This window comes from Acipenser ruthenus, chromosome 5 (assembly GCF_902713425.1).
Source record: "Acipenser ruthenus chromosome 5, fAciRut3.2 maternal haplotype, whole genome shotgun sequence".
NCBI lineage: Eukaryota > Metazoa > Chordata > Actinopteri > Acipenseriformes > Acipenseridae > Acipenser > Acipenser ruthenus.
This window is the reverse complement of record NC_081193.1, coordinates 22,003,871-22,028,914: the sequence shown is the minus strand read 5'-3', so window position 1 is coordinate 22,028,914 and position 25,044 is coordinate 22,003,871. Positions and strand designations below refer to the sequence as shown.

The window sequence follows — 25,044 nt, the reverse complement described above, 5'->3', positions numbered from 1 at the left end:
TGCATTGTCTGAAGTTAGATCTAGAGTAAAAAGTGACACATTTGAAACTACCAAAACCTCAATTAGTTGCATTTTAAAAACTACAAAGTGATAGAAAACACAAAAAATAGATTATCATAGTAAACTTAAGGAACTTGAGGGGTTAACAACTTCCGGCGTCACTAGAATTTCACACCTACTCCTACTGGAATCAAACTAAAAATCTCAGTTATTATGACAAGTATGTAACTACACAAAAAGGAAAGGATCTTAACCATTTTAAAAGTTGCATGCAGAGTGGTTGGTTAACAACTGCTATAGAAACCACACATCACAAAGTTCAGTGACTTTACTGCCTTTAATCAATCCCTGTGTCTTGTGGCTTTTAGTGGGTTCATCACACCACTTCGGATCTATGAGATGCTTTTACTTATCAGGTCTAAACTTGAAGATGGTACAGGCATATATTCACTGGATCACCTTCTCCAGGGAACCTCAGCCGCAGCAGCTTTTGGTCATCTTCACAGAATTCGACCAAAGGTGTCAGTTGATCGATGCCGGAAAGAGCAGTCCTCCCTTTAAAGAGTGTGCAGCTCATTAGTGCGCTTGTGCACGTACATAAACTTAAACTGTTTATAATTCCTATTAATATTCTGAAAGATACAAAACAAAATGATCAGATACGGTTACATGTTTTATTTCAACAAAACGCAAAATAAACAATGACTCAAGGACCAAAAACCATCTAAAAATGGCAACTGTCCTGTCTACTCGCTCGCTCTCTCTCTCTCTCTCTCTCTCTCTCCTTTGTTTCTCTCTCTGTTTCTTCTCATTCCTTGTAGTCTCCTGTACAGGCACACCTGAAAGTCTTTGGACTTTAAGTCTTCAGTGGCAGGGAAACTCTACATTGCCACAATAGGCCAAGTCCTGTTTCATCAGGATGTGCCAGTTGCCAGCATGTTCAAAACCACATGACAAGCATGCTGCGTTGTCAAGATGGTGGAAGGCATGCGTATGCAAACGGTGGGATAAACTGGGAAGTTTTTTGTTTTTTTTTTAATAGTGACAAAAGGACATTTTGAGATTGGAAACCCGATACGGTACGGTAAGCATGTCATAAAGATCATGAAATGGTTAACCCCTCAAGCACCTAAAGTTTTATCAGTTTTTAGTTTTTAAAACGCACCTAAGTGAGGTTTTGGTAGTTTCAAATGTGTCACTGTAACAAAGAAATCTAAGTTCCACATACAAGGTCATAACCCCTCAGCTCCAAGCTAGTGCCACTGGAAGCACACCCTGTCACTTTTTACTCTAGATCCAACCCCAAACAGTGCAAAATTGAAGAATAACGCCAGTTCGGTTAGGAGTATGTGATACTTTAGCCTCACCAAAGTGACCATAAGCAATGCATGAATGCATGACAAATGCAAATTCAAAAATCTGCCAAAAATCAAATATCAGCGGATACCAAAATGTTTTGCTTGATTCTCAATTTTTGGGTGATTTTTTCATTTTAAAAAAATGATTAGCATTTCTGAACTCAACGGGCCCGAAAACCAGGCGAATTTTTCTAGCAAAATCTGAGACGGTCGGGAAACAAAATGCCCCTTTGCTTGTTGAGTTGGCGCGGAATTACTCTTTTTAACATTTTTTTTTTAACAGGTCTTTTCCAAATAATTATTGGGACAAATTTGTAAAACGAAAGGTAAGAAAGTACACTTTGTATTCACTTTCTCTTTTTTTTTTTTTTTTTTTACAAAGAGGCTTCATTATCCAGGCTTCTTTTATATGCACAGTATGCATTTAAATGATCAACAGAGAGGGAATTATTCCTTGTCATTTTAGTTATTTTATGTCCTTCCATAACATTTGTCATTATCTAAAACTAATGTGCCATAGATAGATTACCCCCTTCATCTAAAATCACAATGAAAGTGGATGGCCATTGTACTATTCTAGAGTCTTGATTAACTACTTTTAATTGTTACACATTTCTTGGTGAAGCATGGCTCCAACAGATAGTCGTGTTCAAATATATGGTTTTCTTCATTTTTAGTTTTCAAGGGTAAATGTGTTTAATTTAAAAAACTGAAATCATCCTATCGAAGCTCAATGTAATTGTTTGGTTCTCCTCCCCTGTAGGTCATGGATAAATATGGAGAGTTTTATGGCCGGGACAGGATCAGTGAGTTACTGGGAATGGACAAAGCTGCTCTTGACTTCAGTGATTCACAAGAGAAAAAGAAGCCAAAGAAAGACAGTTCATTATCAGCAGTGTGAGTTTGCATTCTTTTGAACTATTCTCGGCTTAATACATTTTTTTTATGGTACCTTATTTCAACAGTGTACCCTGGAATTAGTCCAGATAGAATGTTGATGGCTTCTATTGCAGTTGTGTGTCATGATTATGCTAAATCTCTTTCACATAGTTTGTCTATGAACCTTCTTCACTGCCCGGTGCGATGCATGCAATCCCTGTGTGTATCAGACTGTTTACACTGCTAGTAATGCTTCTGTAAAGAAAGGGAGATGTTGCTTGCTGTTCACTTTCTTGCCAGAAGACAGCAGTCATGCCAAACAGTTGACCTGCTTGGTGAACAGCCTTGAAATGATGCCGCTTATGAAGTTAGAAACAGCATAATTGAGGATTTAAAGTTTTTATTTAGTTCTATATATTGGAAACTGGATGAAAAAAATTATGAAATTCATTATTAAAAATAATTTTCAAGCAAGTATGATCAATAGGAAACTTGTTCATGGTTTTTAATGTTATACCATAACTTTGCAACTCTAGTAAGTCAGAAAGGAAGAATCCAATTTTATTTGTAGAAAAATGTTTCTACAACAAAAATGGGTAATACTTTACATTAAGTGTCTCTAATTACTGTGTATTTACATAGTAGTTCCTTATTAAAAATAACATTGTAAGTATGTGTAAGTACACATGTATGTACTAAGTAACTACAATGTAAATACACAGTAATTTGAGACACTTAATGTAAAGTGTTTACCAAAAAAAATGACTGTAGAGTTTGCAACTGTACTGCTGAAAATTAGTTCAAGTAGAAATTACAGTGAGCCTTTCTGTAAACCTTTAAAAAATATATTATAATAATAATAATAATAATAATAAAAATGTCCTATCCAAATAATGTCTCTTGACTGTACTGCAGTGTAGTTATGCAAATATTTTATACGTGACTTCCTGTATACAAAAAGAGTAATGAGAAAATAGATGCCAAAAAAATATCTCCAATATAAAAAGCAAGTTGAAATATGAACCACTGTCTCTTACAGTATCATATCAAAAAATGCAAGTTTAAAGCTAGTGTGAAGATTGATTTGAGAGGCGATTTGCTTACAGAACTAATTCAGTATGATTACCCACAAAAGGCACTATATAAGCACACTTTGTATTTATACCAGGATGATGCTGCAGAAAGCTGTCTCAAAGGACAGCGTTTGAAGTGTATTGGCTAGAGAAAGTACAAAGAGTTCCGAAGCACTGCCTGAGCCCACACATCTGACAGTAACTTCAAGAGCAGGCATTTCTAATACTACAGCACTGTTTTCCTGCACTTTGCACCCAATTACATCTTTGGTAACGACTATGTCTGTTTTTTTTTGTTTTGTTTTCTTTTAGGCTGAACTCCATTGATGTCAAATATCAAATGTGGAAATTAGGAGTAGTATTCACAGACAATGTAAGTAACTCATATACTTCAGTAGTTTGTGACATTTTTTCTCTGCTTTCAAATGGAGGGGTCAATTGTTGAAACAAAAGTCATTTAAGGGGATATTGGTAGACAGCATCCTTGTATAAATTAAGAAATACATTCAGATGTAATATTCAGCCAAAACAAGAAACAACAGCTAATTAAAAGTAGAATACAAATACTGAAACATCTTTAACTGTAACCAAGCAAAACCACCCTAAATTAGATACCATCATATAAATGAAATCCATCCTACCAGTGCATATGTGTACATGTGTATGTGTTAAAGAAATAGAGATACTTTTGTACAATGTCATCTAGAGGATATACAGCTATTTTTTATTTCTGTTGTTCCCAATCCTTTTTATGATGTTTTAGCTATTCTTACGAGAAGATAATTAATATATATATATATATATATATATATATATATATATATATATATATATATATATATATGTATGTGTGTGTATATAATATATATATATATATATATACATACAGTGCTACCCTGTTATAACGTGGTTGTCGGGGTCCATAATTGGAGACGGTGTTATTTGTGCTTCGCCTTACAACGAATGTTGGCATTTTTATTCCTGAAATGATTTACAATGACCAAATTAATACTGTAGCGTACCGTGGAAAATGAAGGAAGGACACACACATAATTTGCAGGTTTATTGGGACGATTATTCCCGGCCCCTGTCAGCCTGGGCCACACCAAAAACAACAAACAGTCTTGCATATTCACACAGCAGCTTGTCTGACTCCGCTGTTAGCTCTGTCTGTGTTGATGTGGACTTTCAGGACTTTTTTTGACCTGAAAAAAGAAACAAGGACCAGGGGTCACAAATGGAGATTAGATAAAGGGGCATTCAGAACAGAAAATAGGAGGCACTTTTTTACACAGAGAATTGTGAGGGTCTGGAACCAACTCCCCAGTAATGTTGTTGAAGCTGACACCCTGGGATCCTTCAAGAAGCTGCTTGATGAGATTCTGGGATCAATAAGCTACTAACAACCAAACGAGCAAAATGGACTGAATGGCCTCCTCTCATTTGCAAACTTTCTTATGTTCTTATGTACCCGCCTACCCGGACATCAATCAATCCTGGCTGAGGCAAGCTTACCGCTTCCCTGCTTACACACACGCACACGCACACACACACAGGGTCCATAGACCAGTCCTGTAACAGTATAAATCCCGGGTCGTTACAATATATACAGTAAAATAGAAACTGCTATTCCACCAGTTTAAAGTTTACACCATTTAAATTGTATATTTGTATAATAAATGTTGTAAACTGTAAACAAATAACACATAATCCAAAGATGTTTATACACACTTGTATTGTTTCGTACTTGTTTTGTAACTTTAACTGACAGTTTGTTTTTACTTTTAGAAAAAAAATACAGTGCAAGCACGCAAGCTTTGTAAGTGCAAGCACGCGAGCTTTGTAAGTACTATATGTCCCAGTTTCAACTTCAATGGGTTAACAATAAAACCCAATGTTTGTGAGTCAAATTGCATTATGGGGGAAATGCTAGCCACAACCTTCCTGTGTTATAACCGATTCTGCACTATAATGGGTTGCGTTATGACGGTGTAGCACAGTATATATATATATATATATATATATATATATATATATATATATATATATATATATATATAGCTAGCCAATGCGTTATTTCCGTTCTTCCTGTGGAATTCAATCAAATTTCTACACCTGTGCACTGCTCACAAAGCCAGAAAAAAACTGTAGACACATAATTTACTCACCAAGTACATTTTATTGCTGTCTGCATCACATCAAAACAAAAGAGATCCTATTGGGAGTGTACACGTACAACTTTGCTCAATCCTTTCTCCTTTTTCTTTTTTCTTAATTTTTTTTTCTTTTTTTAAAAAAATTTAGTCGTCGCCAAATTTTTACCCCGGTTTTCTCCCCAATTTAGTATGCCCAATTATTATTATCTGTATCCTCGGCTCACCGCTCGCAAACCCCTCCGCCGACTTGGGAAACGGCGGCTGGAACACGCGTCCTCCGAAACGTGCTCCTGCCAAGCCGTCATTTTTCGCACTGAAGATCCACAGCGATGCCACCAGACCTATAGTGCCGGAGGACAACACAGATATGGCTGCTCCACTACAGAACCACAGGCGCCCTATCGGCCACAGGGGTTGCTGATGCGCGGTGAGCCAATTGTGCGCCACCCCCTAGGAACTTCCGGTCACGGTCGGCTGTGACATAGCCTGGATTCAAACTCGCGATCTCCAGGCTATACCGTGTATCCTGCACTCTGCGCAGAGCGCTTTTATTGGATGCGCCACTCGGGAGCCCTCTTTCTCCTTTTTCTTTTGTTTGATAAGCCAAACTGTGCATTGTGACTGTTCTAAATTTCTCATAAAAATATGTTTTCGCTGCATCATACTGGATTTGCCAGAACCAGGGGTGAGATTCTTTGGAATCAGTTCTGATTGTGTGGGTCAACCGATCCTTGATTCATGTCCTGATGACCCCTAGTTCGTGGCTGTCCTGTGTAATGAATAAATGTAGGCCACCCACTTCAATTAATGACATCTTATCTCTTTTTTGTAGTCTTTCCTGTACCTAGCCTGGTACATGACCATGTCTGTGCTTGGGCACTACAACAACTTTTTCTTTGCTGCACATTTACTGGATATAGCTATGGGATTCAAAACATTACGGACCATTCTCTCATCAGTTACACACAACGGCAAACAGGTATGCTTTAACAGACATTTCAATTGAAAATTCGAAACAAAACGAAACACTGCACAGTATAATCACCTGTCCATTCAGGAAACCCTAACAAAAACCCTTGAGAACTGTAGCATAAATACAAAAGCTAGTTATCAGCTTGAATCATCCAAGATTTAAAAAAAAATGCTGATTTTTTTTATTATTAATTCTTGTGGAAAACAAATTTATAACTTGCACAGACCCACTTAATTTAGAGACCCACTTCATTCTAAGAAGTCAGCAATACATGTCATTAGTTATTCCATTATCTCCCTTTTACCTGCTGTGTACTATATGTCTGTAGCTGTTTCAATAGAATCCATATCTCTTCCTTGTTTTCTAGCTGGTGTTAACGGTGGGGTTGCTGGCTGTCGTTGTCTACTTGTACACGGTAGTAGCTTTTAATTTCTTCCGCAAATTCTACAACAAGAATGAAGATGGAGACACCCCTGATATGAAATGTGACGATATGCTCACCGTAAGTACTTAGGATTTACATTTCCAAACAATTGCATATTTAAAGAAAAAAACATGCTCCTGTGGAATAGTGCTTAGGGGTCTACTGTGAAAGGCACTGCTGATGTGTTTACTAAATTTACTGAGTACAACTCAATCAGAGACAAGTAGCTAGTGTTCTATTATAAACAGCAATCATACCACCAGCCAACCAGAAGACCAGTAGTCACAAAAATAACGTACAGTATTTGTTATGATTGCAAAAGCAGAATTCATATTTGGAATGCAAAAACCATCGGCTTAATAGGAGGTGGTGAAGAAAATGTATCATTTCTAGAAAAGTAAAAAAAAAAACATGCTGTAAAATTGGGTTGCACTTTAAATATATCAATCAAAACTAAATTAGGCTTAGCAGCCATCCATAAAACTACATAAATAGCGAATGTGTCTGTGTTCTCTCAAGGGATCCAAATTATCTGTGCAATATCATCTGAAGCCTAATGCTCCTCGAGTGTAATTGACAGCACGTACAAGGCCTGAGAAGTTTCAAAACAAGTGCATAGCCACCATAATGGGATTCAAAAACGCTGGTCAGTCAACTGCACCTAATTAAAGCAGACAGTATGCAAACTGCAGATGGAGACATAATCCACAGTTAAATGGTATCCTGTAACATGCATTACTGGGTACATATAAATACAGACTCAAGGTTAACACCTTTACATGAACAAAACTCATGAGTGACAGAAGGGACTTGCAGTCTTTTTAATCAATTTAGTGAGCATGTATCACATTTGAATCCCGGTTTTCCAGTTAGGAACATGCATGGTCATTTATATCCAGAAACAGATGACACTGCTGCTTCAGTATAGCTGTTGCATGCAGGTTATGCCAATAAAAATCCTGAGATTTCAAAAAATTAATAATAATAAATAATAATAATAAGCACTGTACATGCTAGTCGAGCTGATAGGCAGCAAGCGTGCAGCAGAGATAGATGAGTGACAATCATGCTGTGTATGAATCGCCTTCTGCACCCACTGTTTGATAATCAAAGCTTTTGTAAAACAAAAACTCCTTAATTGTCTGCATCTGTTCTATTCAACAGAGACAGACAGCATTAAAAATGTTTCTGCATAATAAATAGTTACATAAATAAATAAGTCGTGTTTATGTTTGCCACCGTGGCCGTCTCTGATGAGTTGTCTACTCAGAACCATGGTGTTGAATTAATTAGCCTTTCCTTCTGCTTTTTCATGTGGGTTTATTGTACCTGCTCAGTATCAACCTAATCATTTTGTATTTTATGTGGAGCTAAACAAAAACAAAACAAAACAAATTATATAGTGTACTAAAAAAAACACAAACTTGATTATTAAATATTTTGATCAGATTTATCATGCATTCCATCTGTTGTATATTTGTCATTGTTGTATGTCTGATCATTGAGGCCATTCATGCAAGTTCATGCCATCTCCATTTATCAAAGTCTTGTAACGTACAAGTAACATACTTAAACAGTTGACACAGAACTGAAGGTATCACACTCCTATGGGTAGCGTTTAACTTGTATTGTAATCTCAGCATATCAGAAACTTTTAATATGATTTTCAAAGGTTTTAAAATATGGGACTTATACTTCACTGATGGCAAAGAAAAAAAGAAACTTTGTATCCAGTTCCAGACTTTGAAAATGTAACCAAAAATGGTAGAGGCCAAATAATTTAACATATACAGGGGATTGTTCCAAAAATGTTTTACTCTTGTTTGTAATTTGTTGTTATTTTTTCTTAAGAAATTATGAAACCAAAAAAATAAATAAACAAATGAGCTTGATACTGTGAATTCTGTTCACAGAAAATAAGGTGATGAGAATCAGACTATGCAAGTGAGTCTCCGAGTGTGCTTTTGTCAGTAAAAATTTAAACTGTAATAATTTAACAGTGGTGAATCTTAATCCCACCATATTAAAATGGTCAGACTTTGCATTTCCCCATGTTTTTTTTTATTATGTATGGTAATGTTAACAAATATACCAATAAGTCACTGTAGAGAAAAACCCCAAATGGATTAATATAGAGTTAAAGAGTGGCAATATTTTACCACTAATCAGTATAATAGACCACGATGACAGTAAATAGATCTGCTACCATTTTTGATGAATTAAATTTTCCCCAATACATGTAAACACTTTACAGACAACTTATCCATTTAAAAAAAATAAATAAATAAAAGATTAAATTGCAGACTGGACTAAAACACAGTACTGTCATATTGCTGATTCTAAAATGATGGTGTCCCTTGAAAACTGGTTTCCCCATCCTTGTGTCTGACACTGACCATTGTTACTGTACAAGCCCAGTCAATGTGCTTGCACCTTTACACAAGCTTGGAGTGGAGTGTTCTAATTAAGCAATAAGGCACGAGAGGGCATGGGTTGTGCTCGGATACTGTCACTTCTCGTTGCGTTGTTAGGCACGAGATGCAGTCGAGTTCCTGCAACCAACCAAGAAGTGACAATATCTGGCACAACCCAAGCCCTCAAGTGCCTTATTGCTTTTATAAAATGGATTTATAAATGTTTTATAAAAAAAGAAAGGAGAAATTTATAGTTTCTAAAGATTTATTAACATGTTGAGGTATAACCTTCCACAACAGAAAATAGTCCCTCGACCTAAAAATAATAGTCAAGTAAAACATTTTCATTTTTTTAATAAAGACTTTAAATAACTATAAAAACCTTGCTAGATGTGTGTTCAGTTCATTTTTCTGATTTTAAATAACTATCAATAAAAACCTTGCTTAGTTGCGTATCTGCCTGCATATTCTATGTTGCTAGGTAATTCACTCCCATAGGCTCTAGCGTATACCAAACAGCACAAGAGTTTAAGATGCTTTGTTGGGATGAAGATTATTAATTATTAAGTAATTAATTTAAAGTCAAATTGTATTTTTCTTTTAACCCTATGCTGCCTATGGGGAATGATCATATTTGGTCATAAATATGAGCACTTTCTGTTTAAGCACTTGTAGTTTTGGAACCTTAAATCAGAAATTAAACCCCAATACACCTACAGAAAGGCATTAAGAAGATCTTTCCAGTGATGTAATTTATTTTGTTGTGGGGTGATTTTTTTTTCATATGAGCTACACCTCCCAAAAATTATCGAAATATGAATAATAATAAATATTATTTTTTAAAATGGCCAATTTCAACCTCTTCGAGTGTTATATAAACAACAATCTTCCAAGGATTTCAAATCTGAAATCAGAATTGAAATATCTTGAACAGTTGCAGAGCTAGATAAGCTTATACAGTGCATAGTATTTTACAAAAAACAAACTCTGAAATGGCAAATGTAAAATAATAAATAATATTTTTTAAAAATTGCCAATTTTTACCTCATTCCAAGTTTCATATAAAAAAAAAAAAAAAAAACGTAGTGTATATTGTAGCTTCACAATTTGTCAAGGATTTCAAATCTGAAATCAGAATTGAAATATCTTGTACAGTTGCAGAACTAGATAAGGTTTTACAATGCATAGTATTTTACAAAAATCAACCTCTGAAATGGCAAAGGCAGACCAGGGCTAAGATTTGCCAAAAAGTGAGATTAATTGGAAACATTATTGCCCTGTTTGAGGTACAATTATATTTCAGTATAAAAATAAAGAAACAACACACAAGTTATCAAGTAAAAAATAAATAAATAAAAAAAGCAATTATAAATATTACAAATAAAACTTTGATATTAAGAATTTTATTTGGGAGGGAGGGAGACAAAAAAATCCATATTGTGCTGTATTTATTTATTTATTTTCAAAACTAGAATAAATAAAAATCAGGCTAAAACATTTTATTGCAGAAAATTAATATTTTATAACAATTTTTTATGAATTTACCATTTTATACAAGATAATGATCACTAAACTACTTACAGTAAATTGTCATTACAGAAAGATGAAAAAGAGACATCTGTAAACTGCTAGGCAACATGCAGTTAGAAAACAAGACAACATGCTATAAAAACAGTGAATGAACAGTGAGGCAACATCAAAATGATGAAACTGAACAACAAGCACCCTGTTCACGTATGGAGATCTACTTTTTTTGTTTGTTCGTTTTAATGAAAAGAATCACCTTCGGGGGAGTGCCAAGTTTGAAAACAGTTCCGATTTTAAACTAAGCAAAGCGGCTTCCTGTTGCATTCTGGCACCATGCAAACAATCCTTCTGCTCTTTTCTATGTTTACGGTAGCAAAGCCAGCAATTCTTTTCAGAGCTCGTCAGTTCCAGCACGTGAAGAGAGTGAGAAGATGAGACGGATGTCAAGGGTTAGGGTTAGGGTTGAGGTTAGGGTTAGGGTTAGGGTTTGGGTTGAGGTTAGGGTTGAGGTTGGTACAGGTGGTTTGCAAATGGGAACGGCATCCTCAGTCAGGGCCCTCCTCCTCTTCAGTGACTGAACCAGATGCTGGAACTGATTGTCTCCATCCATTTTCTGGCTTACACACACCCACATAAAACATTAAAATAAATACCAATTAATAATAATAATAATAATAATCATAATAATAATAATAATAATAATAATAATAATAATAATAATAATAATAAAGATTATCCATCGTTTTTCACACAAAGAAAAAAAGTAAGCTAATAATAATAATAGTGACTGTTCTTTACACACACACACACACACAAAAGTAAACTAATAATAAAATACATGGCTAAATAATAATAGTAATAATGAGTACAGCTAAATAATGTCTTTGTTCTTTACAAAGGCTACAAACACAAAGTAAAAATAAAAACTAAACCAAAAATAAAAAAAAAACAACGAAATAATTATTCTTCATTCTTTTACACAAATATTATGTTAAAAAAATAATAATAAATACATAACTAAATACTAGTAATGACTACAGACAAGTAATGAATCTCCTAGAAAAAGTAAACAAAAATGAGCTAATACACAGATGTACACAAACACCTAACTTTTTGGCATCACATGCGATAGACCTATTTGGTTTTGCCTTATCTCCTGAGGAGAAACAAGTTCAAAAAATGGGGAAAAAAAAATCTAAAATAAAAACGTATAAGTGACACTAACTATAAGAGGTGTTTTTTTTTGTTTTTTTTAAATGTGACGTTGGTACAGTAGTTACTCAGGGCCAGTGTTCCCACGCTAGATATACCCACGTTTGTGGTATAAATGTAGATATTCTTTTCTTCATGTGCAATTTTCTGGGTCGTCTTGTTATTTTCCAACATTGATTTCAGATTCTGTTTTCTTCCATGGATATTCTCAATGCTCCTCATTTGTAAACTTCTGTACCAGACCATCTGCCTAAGAAAACCATGAGAAGATAAAGTCTATAGTAACTTAGAATAAAGTGTTGACATCTACCACAGTTCCATTTTCCAATAGCATGTTGTTTTTAATGTTACATATTGTAATTGCACACAGTGTGAACTGACATCCTGCAGATAAACAATCTGGATGAACACAATATTAGCTAAAGCTTCAGTATCCCACAATCATGTTTTATTAATGGACTAAAATATAATTGCTCTGTGTCTCTCACTTTGCTGAGCTCGTAGAGGTTCCAGTTTGTTTCACATTGCTCAGATGGATTTCAAGGTGCTAGTCACTACTTCTTGCAAATGTCTGGGGAATATCATTTGTCAACTACGACTTGAAGGTCGTGCTGTGTTCTTTTCACCAAGCTCTTCAACTCATCCGGCAGTTCTTGAAGGGATCCAGAACTAAAATGGCTCACTGATATAATTCTCTTGTTTCCAGTGTTACATGTTTCACATGTACGTGGGCGTCCGTGCTGGCGGTGGCATTGGTGATGAGATCGAAGACCCAGCAGGAGACGAGTATGAGATCTATAGGATCATTTTTGACATCACCTTCTTCTTCTTTGTAATTGTCATTCTGCTGGCCATCATTCAAGGTAAGTGTATTTCAGAGACCATGTGGACTATTTCCCAGTGGTTAACACATATGGCTGGCATACCACACTCCCACATCCATATTCATAGCAAGTATGAATCTGGATGTGCAATATTTATGCAGAGAAGATACACTGAAAAAGTGAGTAACTAAGGACAGGGGCACTATGCAAGCTACACCAACCACCACCACCACCAGCACCCCCCCCCCCCCCCCGGGTACATCAGACTGGACCTAAAGGACCCCTGTTATTCCATCTTGGGCATTTCTTCTGGTATTTTAGTAGTTCTTCTGGTAGTTTGTAGTTCATTTGCTTTGGATTGAAAGATAACATCTCATTTTTGTCAGGTTTAATTATTGATGCCTTTGGTGAATTACGAGACCAACAGGAACAAGTCAAAGAAGATATGGAGGTGAGAATGATATTCTGCATGTATTTGCTGTACATTTGTATCCGCAATAGCAAACATGTATTTTAATTTTAAAGCAGACATCCGGTACTACACTAGGTTAAAGAAAGTTGACTGTGCCTTCCAGGAAGTCTGTTCCTTTGTCATTTCACCCAGGAGTGTGTTCTGGGTTTTATTTTAAAGCATTATTATAAATGCAAATAAATACACATATTACATCATTTACTATTTCATCCAAGAGAACATTTTTGGTGAACACTTTATTCTCTTCTGGATTTTATGAAATTCACTGTCTTCACAAGAGATGCATAATAGGTATTGGAAGCTGGTAATGAAGCAATGATTGCATTTCAAAACGTTGTCATCATTTCAGTCATATAACTTGCTACAATAACTAAATGATATATCTCATCTCAAGATATCTTAAACGCAGGGCTCCCAAGTGGCGCATCCAGTAAAAGCACTTGCCTAGAGTGCAGGTTGTGCCCTATAGTCTGGACGTCGCGAGTTCGAGTCCTGGCTATTCCTTTGCCGACCAAGGACGGGAGCTCCCAGGGGACGGTGCTCAATTGGCCGAGCGTCGCCCGGGAGGAGGGAGGGTTAGGTCGGCCAGGGTGTCCTCAACTCACCACGCACCAGCGACCCCTGTAGTCTGGCCGGGCGCCTGCGTGCTTGCCTGTAAGCTGCCCGAGAGCTGTGTTGTTCTCCGATGTTGTAGCGCTGAGGCGGCTGCATGGTGAGTCCGCAGTGTGAAAAAAAAGCGGTTGGCTGAGGGCACAACCGCTTCAGAGGACAGTGTGTGTTCGTCTTCGCCCTCCTGAGTCAGCGCAGGGGTGGTAGCGGTGAGCTGAGCTTAATAAAATAATTGGGAGAAAATAATACAAATAATTGGCAACGACTAAATTTCTAAGAAAAAAAAAAGGATATCTTAAACGCTCAAGTTGTCTGCATCTCATTTTGTAACAATAACATGGATTTTTGTCCTTTAAAAAAAATCATTGCAAAGAGTAAAGCACTTTAGCACTGTTACTGTATTGCTAGCAGGCATCTTTTTCTAAGCAAATCACTAGTTATAGCAGTCATCATTAAAATGAATTAGCTGACTAAGGTTCCAAAAGGATTGCAGGTTATTATTTCCTATATAGATTATCTGTTAATTTATAACTAGACGTCCTGAAAATTACAAGGAAGCAGCAAAGCCCACTGAAGAATACATTGGGTGTTTTGCATTTCCAATCACTGTTTTGCTTGATATGATAAAATGTGCAATTTTTTTTTTTTCAAACTAAATGAAAAATGAAAATAAAAAATAAAGTATGGTTGAATCCACTCATTTGTAATGCGTGTTTGTGACTGGTAAATAAGCAACTGGATTCTTGGGATTCTGTGTGTCTCTGCGCCGTCTTAGTGCCCCTCAACTTAACCTACCAATTTACCTATCTGTCAACCGAATTTAGAAGGTAAATCTATGTAATAAATACAATATTCTGTGTTTGGAGAGAGTCTGGATGCTTTATATTCCTATAGCAAGGCGATCAATAAGGAATACAATATTGTCGTTTTATTTATAAATATATAGTCTATGCATACAGGCCTTTTATTAAGTATATTCCACCTGCAGCATTGGAATAAAAAAAAAAAGTTACGTGTCTGTGCTAATTTGCTTCACAGCAATATTGTTTGTGGTCAATAAAGCAAATAAGAATAATTGTTGTTTTTATTGTAAGACCAAGTTTTTGTACAGTAGTTCAAAGTAACATTTTAGTTAAAGTGTAAGGCTGTAGATAACGCATACCCAAGTTAGCATTCAAGTATGTAGAGTATTTATTTATTGATAATGTTATATTTTACTCACTCAAAATACATTGGAGAGTAAATCACTCAATAACCCAAAACATTATCTGGAGCGCTGGATGCAATAATAAATAATTGAATTGATTTATTGTTTGCCATGGCTTTGATTTTGCGAAATGTTCACGGATTATCCAGGTGCCCTCTTTGGAGCCAGCTAACCAGTAGCACTTGTTTTTATTACACATTGGTAATGTGGACTAAAGAGCTTCAGTTTGTATTTGTTTTAAGCAGATGTCTTCTTGCTTTCTCATAATAGGGTTATTCGACGCCAACTCAACCAGAAAAGGGGCATTTTGGTGCCCGACCAGCTCAGATTTTGCTAGAAAAATTCACCTGGGGGTTTTCGGGCCCGCTGAGTTCAGAAATGTTAATTTTTTTTTTAATTTCCCCTTCGAGCTGTAAAAGTCACCCTAAAGTGAAAAAGTGACCCTGACCAGAAAAATCACCCTGGGCTCAACTTAGATGCTACCATCATGTGTAGCAGCTTGTTCGACTTGTAATGAATAGGGCTTTCGAGAGAAAAAAAACAGGAGCACCTAACTCACTCTTGGCAAATTTGCAGACGAGGGGTAAGTGGTTTTATTCGAACTTCAGCCCAACCCTTTACCCTGTAGGGGATGCAGGTCTGTGCCAAGGATGGTGAGTGGTATGTGGTAAATGATTAAACAGCAACAATGGTTTACTCCCCAAAACATCCGTGTTTATTTAATTTCACAAAACAAAAGGTTTTTCAAACAAAAAGAAGGTTTAGGGGAAGCAAAGATGGCGGGTTGCAGTCCCAAACAAAACACACCAAACAAAAACACTCCCGTACCACAATCCTCAGTGCACGAAACTGTGCTTTTGGTGTATGTGTCCTTTTTGCAAGTGGTGCTTTGATGTGCTGTTCTGTGCTGTGCAGTGAAAACAGTGAATCGGGGGTTAGTGCTGGCTCCATGGCTGCAGCTCCGTCCTACTCCTCTACAACAACAGAAACAAAAACAAAACAAATGCAGGCTCCGGCCCGATTATCAAAACTAAGGGGCAGTGCTCGCATAGCAGCGTCCCCTTTGTATTACCCAACTCCTCCCTGTAATCAGCCCAGCGCCAGGCTTTCTCCAATTGCTGCCTGCCCCGTAGCTGATCGCAAGGGATTCGTTTCTGTTACGTGCCACTACATGCTTCCGCCAAGATGGCTGACTTCTGGTTTCCGCCCACTGTAGACCAGTCTACGGGGAAGTGTATCGTCCACCTTACACAGCGCCCTTCTGGTCAGTAGGGAGATTTACAGCTTAGACTCTTTCTCTCTTTGTCACAGGGTCCTAAAATGTTAGTATTGCTGTAAGAACCTTAGGAACCACTCTTCCAAATTTTGTGAAGCACTTTTGGTTTAGGCTGAAATAACTCACGTGGGGGGGCTCCAAGAAATCGCCCAAAAATATTTTTGGATAGATGTTGATGAGATCTACAAGAATCAAGCAAAACATTTTAGTATTTGCGGATTTTGGATTTTTGGCAGATTTTTTAATTTGCATTTGTCATGCATTCAAGCATTGCTTATGGCCATTTTGAGGAGGCTACAGTACCACATAGTCCTAACCGAACTGGCGTTATTCTTCAATCTTGCGTTATCTGGGGTTGGATCTAGATTAAAAGTGACAGGGTGTGCTTCCAGTGGCACTAGCTTGGAGCTGAGAGGTTATGACTTGCGTGTGGAACTTAGCTTTCTTTGTTACAGTGACACATTTGAAACTACCAAAGCTTCACTGCATTTGAAAAACTACAAACTGATAGAAAACAAAAAAAATAGATAATCTTGGCAAGCTTTAGGTGCTTGGGGGGTTAACCATGTCATGATCTTTATGACATGCTTACTTAGACAGGACAGAACACTGCCAAGTTGCTGCCATTTTTTAGTTTGCTTTTGGCCCCTGAGCCATTGTTTATTTTGTGTTTTGTTGAAATAAAACATTTAACCGTATTTGATAATTTTGTTTCATATCTTTTGGAATATTAATAGAAATTATAAACAGTTTAAGTCAGTTTAAGCCGACAGATTTCTCTTTAAAGGGATCCCGCCATATCTGACAGAGATGGAGAATTGCTCTTTCCGTTATTGAGATGAGTGCCACAAAAGGACTTATCTTCAACCTAATTCAAAAGTCCCTGATTAACTGACACCTTTGGTCGAATTCTCTGAAGATGAACAAAAGCTGCTGTGGCTGAGGTTCTCTGGAGAAGGTGATCCAGTGAATATATGCCTGTACCATCTTCAAGTTTTTCTTGATAAGTAAAAGCATCTCATAGTTCCAAAGTGGTGTGCTGATCCCACTGAAAGCCACAAGACACAGGGATCAGTTATAAAGGCATCAAAGTTATTGCTCTGAAACAGACGGAAGACCTCCCAATGTTTAAACTACTTCCGAGACACAAGCTCTGTCCTCAATGTGTCATCCGGATAAACGATCCCAAAGTGCAAAACCAGTTTAAGGAAAGCAAGCAGGAGCAGCATGAGCAAGTGCAAAGCACATCTGGTGAAGAAAGCTCGGCTTCATCATCCGTTTTCTTCATTGATGAGGATGCTCTGAACGAGTCTCTTGCAAGTGGAAAGTTCCTGTTGAACGCCGTGAGGCTTACGGTAAACGTAAGTTAAAGAAGATTTCTTTTACAACAGCAGCTAAGGTTTCAAAAGTTTTTGGTGTTGGAGAAATCAACTCAACTAGTACAGCCAATCCAGTGTATGTTCCAAGTGTGCCAGACGGTGATGTGCTTCAGAACCTCAAAAACACCTTTTCTTCGACTACTTCGAAGGATTCAGGTCCAGATTTTGACTGGCACCTGAGTCATGTTCCCAGAAAAAAACAGAATCTTTTTTTTTCCATGTCAGTTCATCAAGTCAAGCTGGCATGTAAGCTAAAAAAAGGAAAAGGGTTTGATGGCGAAGCCTGACCATAAACATTGTTGGACTTTGACAAAATACTTGAAAGACTGCTTTCGAGTTTTCTATGAAGAGCAAGAAGTGAGTCGCGTATGTCCAGGGGCAAAACAGCTGGTAACCGTGCGTATCAATGGAGAGAAAGTGAAGAAACCGAAGCACTTAATGCTTGTCAACCTTCGCGAGGCCCATCGTACCTTCCAAGAGCGATACCCCTACAAGAAGACTGGGTTGTTGTCATTTGCAGCTCTGCGGCCTAAGCGATGCATACTGCATTGAGTTTCTGGGACTCACTCCATGTGCGTCTGTACGTACCATCAGAATGCAAAGTTGATGTTTAAAGCATGTGGTGTTCAGGAGGACTACAAAAGCTTGCTTGGTAAGACTGTGATCCCTTGAGGAAGAAGCTTGAATGACAGGCACTTGTGAAGCATGTCCTGGCCATCAACCCCTAGAGGAATACTTTGATGTCTGGAAAGTCTGGATACAGTTGACAATGTTATATTCCTTACTTTCATCAGCAAGAATTCGGTATCACCACACAGAAAAAAGTCAGTGTGATGGTGTGGGAGTTACTATTAAGGCAAGAGCAGCACGAGCTAGTCTTCAAGGCAACATCATTCTTACCCCTTACCAGCTGTGTGAATGGGCGAAAGGACACGTAACTGATGTGCAGGTCATGTTCGTCTCTCAAGAACAGGGTGAAGAGAACCACCCTCTCCTTAATGCCAGGTATGACGACCCCTAGCTATCACCGGCTCCAGGGAAGCACACCACTTTGTACCCGGTTGGTATGGAATGACCCAATAATAATAATAATACAAATAATTTGGTGTCCATTTAAGGTATTTGTATTTTCTTAGCAGGTTTTCTAAAGAGTGTTCTTCATAGTCCCGACGCATTTGTGGACGGAAATCAATGTTTATGTAAACTAACTACAGAAAACATTAGCTCTCAATTAATTATGATTTCATTTTTTCTAAAAACCTCGTAGAAATATCCAGATGATGAAATTCTAGTGTGTTTTATTATACATTTTTTCTACAGTAGTAGTTTTGATGTACAGTTCAAGATTGCTAATAGTATTAGATTTTTTTTTTTTCTTGCAGACCAAATGCTTCATCTGTGGGATTGGCAATGACTACTTTGACACAGTACCCCATGGCTTTGAAACTCACACACTGCAGGAGCACAACTTGGCAAACTATCTGTAAGTAAAGAAAGTGCTCATGTGTCAGTCAGATTTTGCAGCAATTTAGCTCTGCCAGTATTTAATCAGTCGTGTGAAAGTTAGGAGAAAGACTAATGGACTGTGTGTGCTGAGACTGCGTTATGTAGCTTGTCAGGGGGCATGGCGGAACCCGAGATGCCTACTACTGATGTGGAGCTCAGAACAATAAAATAACTAGCAAATGGATTAGGAAACCAGCGTGCAGGTGGAAATGGCAGGGGAGATCTAGAAACCGGTGCCTGCAGGGATATTTTAAATTTAAAATCTAAAGTTCTCAAAGGTGTTGTTTTGTAGAAGATTGCTGCTATTCTACGATTTAGTCTGTTGGCCATGACAAATATGCAGCCTAGACTCTAAAGCATTGAGCAACATGGAGTTTGATCTTATATACTGACAGGCACGTTCCACGATTATTTTAAGATCTCCAGTTGCAATCAGGAGCTCACTGGTTTAAATCCTGGTTGTGCTGAGTTTATGAACTAGGCCAAAGGGAATACTTAATTGGTCTTTAGGCTTCAATGGGCTAGGGAGAGGAAGAAATAGACTGGTGTTGGTTCGCCTCATTGCGCCACAGCTTTCCCTACCAGTCAGGCACCAGACGAGGCCTGGCAGAGATTAATCAGGCTGAACTCAGTCCTCCAGTGTTCAATAGCTTTACAAAATCCACTGTTAAGGTTAACTGGGTGAAAACAGACTGAGGAAACAGATGCCAAACATTGATCTTCTGTCCTCCTGGCCTGATACGTGGGTTACAGCCAGGGGTGCAACTCATTTAGAAAACTGGTGCTAAACTAAACCCCATATCTAATCACACCCATGTTTGTAATCAGTTTACCTGTTTTATATTTTGTAAAAAGGAATTTCTGCCACATCTCTCTCATCCATGGCAAAACTCATAGCAGCATGTAATATTATTTTAATTTTTTCTTAGAAGAAAAATAAGTCATAAACAAACATGTACTTAAAAAGAGGGTATTTTAGATCTGGGTAGATGTAGTTTAATTGTTGTTGTTGTTGTTGTTGTTGTTAGTAGTCGTAGTAGTGGTATTGTTATTATTCCATTCAGTATTTTACTGGGTAAAAAAAAAAATCTAATAAACAAAATGATCAATGGTATTAGAAACAATCGTGCTGTGTATTTATATTTATAATCCAGGGCTGGCAGTGGAACGTGAAACAAGCAGTGTGACTGGTTGAACAAGGTTCCAGCTGTCCGTATATTGGATGGATACGGATAGTTGGAACCTTGTCACATATTCGAAATCACTGCGCTGTCTCACAGAATTTAAAGTACCGGTAGCCATCTTGTTTACAGTTACAGATGTGCAGTAACTATAACACTGACAAATTACTAGCAAAAAAGTAGTAAATAGACATGCCAATTTGGATGAAGAACAATTAAATGAACTGGAAGATAGAAAAACAGAAAAAAATACCAAATAAAATAAATCGCTGTCTTTATACTCGACTTTGTCACTTCAAATAATGTATTTTTAGCGGTTTGAAATGCTACAGAAAAACACAAAAAGACGCTTTTGCACATTATCCACCCCTCTCCGACAGACTGAAAAATTACTGAAATCCAAGACCATTGAATTTATTTTTATTCCTCCCATCTGTTCTCCTCAGTGTCTGCAAAAATAACTCAGTGCCGTCTCAACTCCGTCCCCTCCGTCCTCCGTGTATCTTTTCAATGGCAATGTATACAATATCAAAAATAAAGATGTACTTTCCTTTGCATGTTTCAATTAAAATAATTTACTCAGCTTTACTTAGTGTGTAGTTCAAAGTTATAAATGAGACTACTTTATTAATGTAAGGATATTTAATAAAAAACAAATAATTTTTTGCCCAAAACATGGTTTATGCTTTTTTTTTCAAATCCACTGTTTTACCTGGGTTATAATTGCAATAAGGCCCTTCAGGGTGTCCGTATACGTTTGAATATACAGACTTCTTGGGGATTGGAGGCACTCAACTTTGTCTTGTCCTTCAACGCCCGAGGCGTCTGTATATTCGACATATATGGACACCCTCTCGGGCCTTAATGCATACATCTAATCGCTTAATACCAAACTTGCTATATTAAGAAACCTAAGACAGCAGATCTGAGTAGCCCAACTTTCAACATATTAACAATAGCTCATATATTCAACTACGCTGAATTGTATTAATGGATTAGATTTACATTAGCTGCAACAACTGATTTGGTTTTTACATACATCTGTGATTATAAGCATCTAAGCATACCTTTTTGACTTGCTGAACAAAGATGTAATTGATAACTGTGTAAAAGTGTGCTGCGATATGTTTGCTACCACATTTTCACACGACACAAACCTTCTCTGTCCTGTGTATGTGGATGAGTGTGGGTGAGTCATGTGAGTAGTCCAGACCCAGTGAGAAACTACCATCATCAATGGTTACTATGAAATACAATTTTTACTTTCTTTTGATTAAACATGTCTATTGGCGTTAGATTCTAGCGCCATAGCGCCATATTTGCACCCCTGGTTACAGCTGTGAGGTAGCATTTAAGCCATACAGTGTAATTACTTTTTATGATGTTGCAGAACCCTTTTCAAAGACAAGTTTATATTTGTGCTATCGTCTTTATTACAAGACATGTTTTAATGATACTGTCATTTTTTATCCTTTTTTTTACTTGCAGTTTTTTCGTGATGTATCTCATTAACAAGGACGAAACAGAGCACACAGGCCAGGTATCTTCATTCATGTATCAACACATTCTATGACACTTTTGAATGTGTGTTAAAATTACTGTATAATGTATAATTAGGGCTTCTGATTTTCTGTGTTTTTCCCTGACTTTTATACTTTCCTTTAACAATTTATAATTGATGCTTGTTAAGCCATCGGCGTATCTCAATCACAACTGAGAAACAGGTTAACAGTAAAATGTATTTCATTTACGTGTTTTTTCATGTAAATACAGTTATACATAATTGTAATAAAGTGTGTCCAGCATAAAATACTTTTATTTTTCATTATAACTTTAATAAAAATTAGTTGCTTATTAACATGTTGCGATCTCGTTTGTTCGTTCTGCTTGTCCATTTAAAATCCCATTTAGTTGTTTCACAGAAAGAAAACATAAATTAAATACATTTTACTATTAACACATTTCTCAGTTGTGATTGAGATACACGAATGGCGTAGCAAGCATCAATTGAATTCTTAACGGAGAGTATAAAAGTCAGGGTAAAACACTCAGAAGCCCTGTGTATAATGTAAAAACCTGTAATTTTCTTCTAAAGTTTGCCACATGCTGTTTGGGCTTAAAGCTCACTGTTGTTATTGTCTTCCTGACAGGAATCATATGTTTGGAAAATGTACCAGGAACGCTGCTGGGAATTCTTTCCAGCTGGAGACTGCTTTCGCAAACAGTATGAAGACCAGCTGAACTGAATACAGACTTTTACTCTTTCTTACAGCAACACAAAGAAGGAACATCACCTTCAAACTTCCTTTGAATGCGTTTTGGACTTTGTATATATATCTAATACCTCTATATCGTACACTGTGTGCTTTTGGAGCACAAGAGCTGTGTTTTGATGACTTTATGCTTCATCTATACATCTGCTTAAAAGAAAACTCACTTTGAAAAGCAAAATCAAAAAATCACAAAAAAACACATTGATTTGAAACTGTCTATGGAGACTTATAGCAAATGTTATCTTTATTTTGAGAGCACATGTATAAAAAAAAGGCAATTATCTTGCTCATCCTAAGTTTCTTTATTTCTTCATCAGGAATGGGATTGTATATTTTGTAGTGTAGAGTGGGGATCTGTTAATAGACAGAGGGCAGCGATGGGGAAATAGTGCCTTACTAAGCGTGGGTTGAGCTATGCAAGTGAAAGGGGTTGAGAGCATGACTGACACAAAACCAATTATTGTTGGAAGTATAGACCTTCTGTTGAACTGCTGTCAAGTGTGTGTGTGTGTGTGTGTGAGAGAGAGTGTTTGAGTGTGTGTCTGTGTCTCAGGACAAATGTAAGCAATCCATATCAAGCTCAGTCATCACTTTCTAGTTCTTTAGCTGTTTCTGATTTTTGGTAATGCTCTTATGCAATACAGCAACAGAGTTGATCTTTGTATAAAAGAGTCAATCAAAAAATCTTTAAATAAGATGTTTCATTGCATGTTTATTATGCAAGTTTAACAAAAAAAGATGCAAATTGATCTATGTCACACAAAATGTTTTCTAGGTTTAAGATTATTGATATCTATAGTAACAAAGTGTTGTGGGCTTTATTGTAAATTCCAAAACCATGTCATCAGCCAAGAATGCATAATGGTATAAAATAGGATTGTTGTCTATTCATTTTGTGTATTAAATAGTGTAGTTAGGGATTATTTGTTGACTCATTTTGATTGAAGCTGAAGCAATACCCATTCAGGGATTTCATCAGACACCATTGTAAAGCAACAATGTGTAGAATACTACATTTTGAATTGTTTTCAATTGTAATGCCAATCTTTGCAAATAAAACATTCAGAATAAAAGTGATTTGGTGCATTTAGTATCGTAACAAGTCCTACTTTGGCAGAATATTAATTAATGTGACTGTTGATTGACTCTAATAAACCACTGTAAAATCTTTGCAGAACAATAGACAGGTAACTAACAAAACAAAAAAGGCAATATTGGAAATGAAACACTAAGAATAAGAGGTTATGCTTATGCTATTTGTGTCCTTTTGAAAATCCTCCGCATGTTATATTATTGAGAGTCCTTGACTGAGGTATGATTTATGATTCAGAACCAATTTCAGTTCTGACATCTCAGTAAGCACCAGGGCTCATATTGGCACACTGATTCGGGGTTGTGCTTCTGCAGACATGGAGCCTGCTAGCACTGAAGGGTACAGGTGTCAAACAACTGTTTCGGTACTTTGTCTCAAAGAATACTGAAAATAGGTAACACTTTACATTAAGTATCTCTAATTACTGTGTATTTACATAGTAGTTATTTAGTAAATACATGTATACTGACTAGTGGTGCAGTCGGCACCCGAATTTCGTATTCTATTATCAATCAACGATAATCGATGCATTGACATTTTATTTTTCAAAATAAAGAACAAGCATTAGTTTTTTTTAACAGAAGATCCAATAACTAAAACACTGTTGTGCATAATAGTTAAACACAAAGGCACTTTATATTCAAATTAGAACACTTCCAATTATAAAAATAGAAATACAAAGTTGAGTTTTTAACAACTGAAAAGAATATGCGTGCATCAGATGTCCAAGCAAACAAATAAATAAACAAATGAATAAAGATGTGTGCGTACCGTCAACAGCACAAGCCTCTTCTCGTCCTTGTCCGTCTGAAGAAAAAGAAAAAAATAATTGAAATACTATTAAAGTTTTTATTTTAGATATTGAATCTAAATGTGTATTAAATTATAATTTCAGAGACAATTACCTTCAAAATGAGCCGTAGATCAGGCGTCTGTTCTGTTGTGGCCGCTGACAGTTCTGGAACATTCTGAGTTGTGTGACTCAGTAAAAAATATGCGCTGGTAGGCACGTTTCCTGTGCGTCACTTTGTTGATGTGAATCATCAAAATTCGCATGTAGGAATACAGTTCCTAGTATCTAGCCTTATTCAACGACAAGGCTCAGAAACACTGATTTGTTTCCCCCATGGCTTATTTTTGCTGTGAGGCATCTCTGAAGAGATAGCGTGTCATCGGTGTCAATGTAAAATAATGTGTAAAAAATAATG

The 25,044-nt window shown here is 36.8% G+C and overlaps 1 protein-coding gene across 1 annotated transcript in view; it reads left to right on the top strand.

Annotated features, from left to right (window-relative positions):
- Positions 1-23,816, top strand: part of LOC117403391 (ryanodine receptor 2) — a 276,853-nt gene extending 253,037 nt beyond the window's left edge. The window contains exons 95-104 of the mRNA XM_059023822.1: positions 1,642-1,684; positions 2,122-2,255; positions 3,623-3,683; positions 6,299-6,445; positions 6,807-6,941; positions 12,723-12,879; positions 13,227-13,291; positions 19,166-19,266; positions 21,959-22,010; positions 22,621-23,816. Coding sequence (XP_058879805.1) covers positions 1,642-1,684; positions 2,122-2,255; positions 3,623-3,683; positions 6,299-6,445; positions 6,807-6,941; positions 12,723-12,879; positions 13,227-13,291; positions 19,166-19,266; positions 21,959-22,010; positions 22,621-22,716 — 991 coding nt within the window. The 3' untranslated portion in view covers positions 22,717-23,816. The remainder of the gene's footprint in view (positions 1-1,641; positions 1,685-2,121; positions 2,256-3,622; positions 3,684-6,298; positions 6,446-6,806; positions 6,942-12,722; positions 12,880-13,226; positions 13,292-19,165; positions 19,267-21,958; positions 22,011-22,620) is intronic.
- The last annotated feature ends 1,228 nt before the right edge of the window (positions 23,817-25,044 follow it).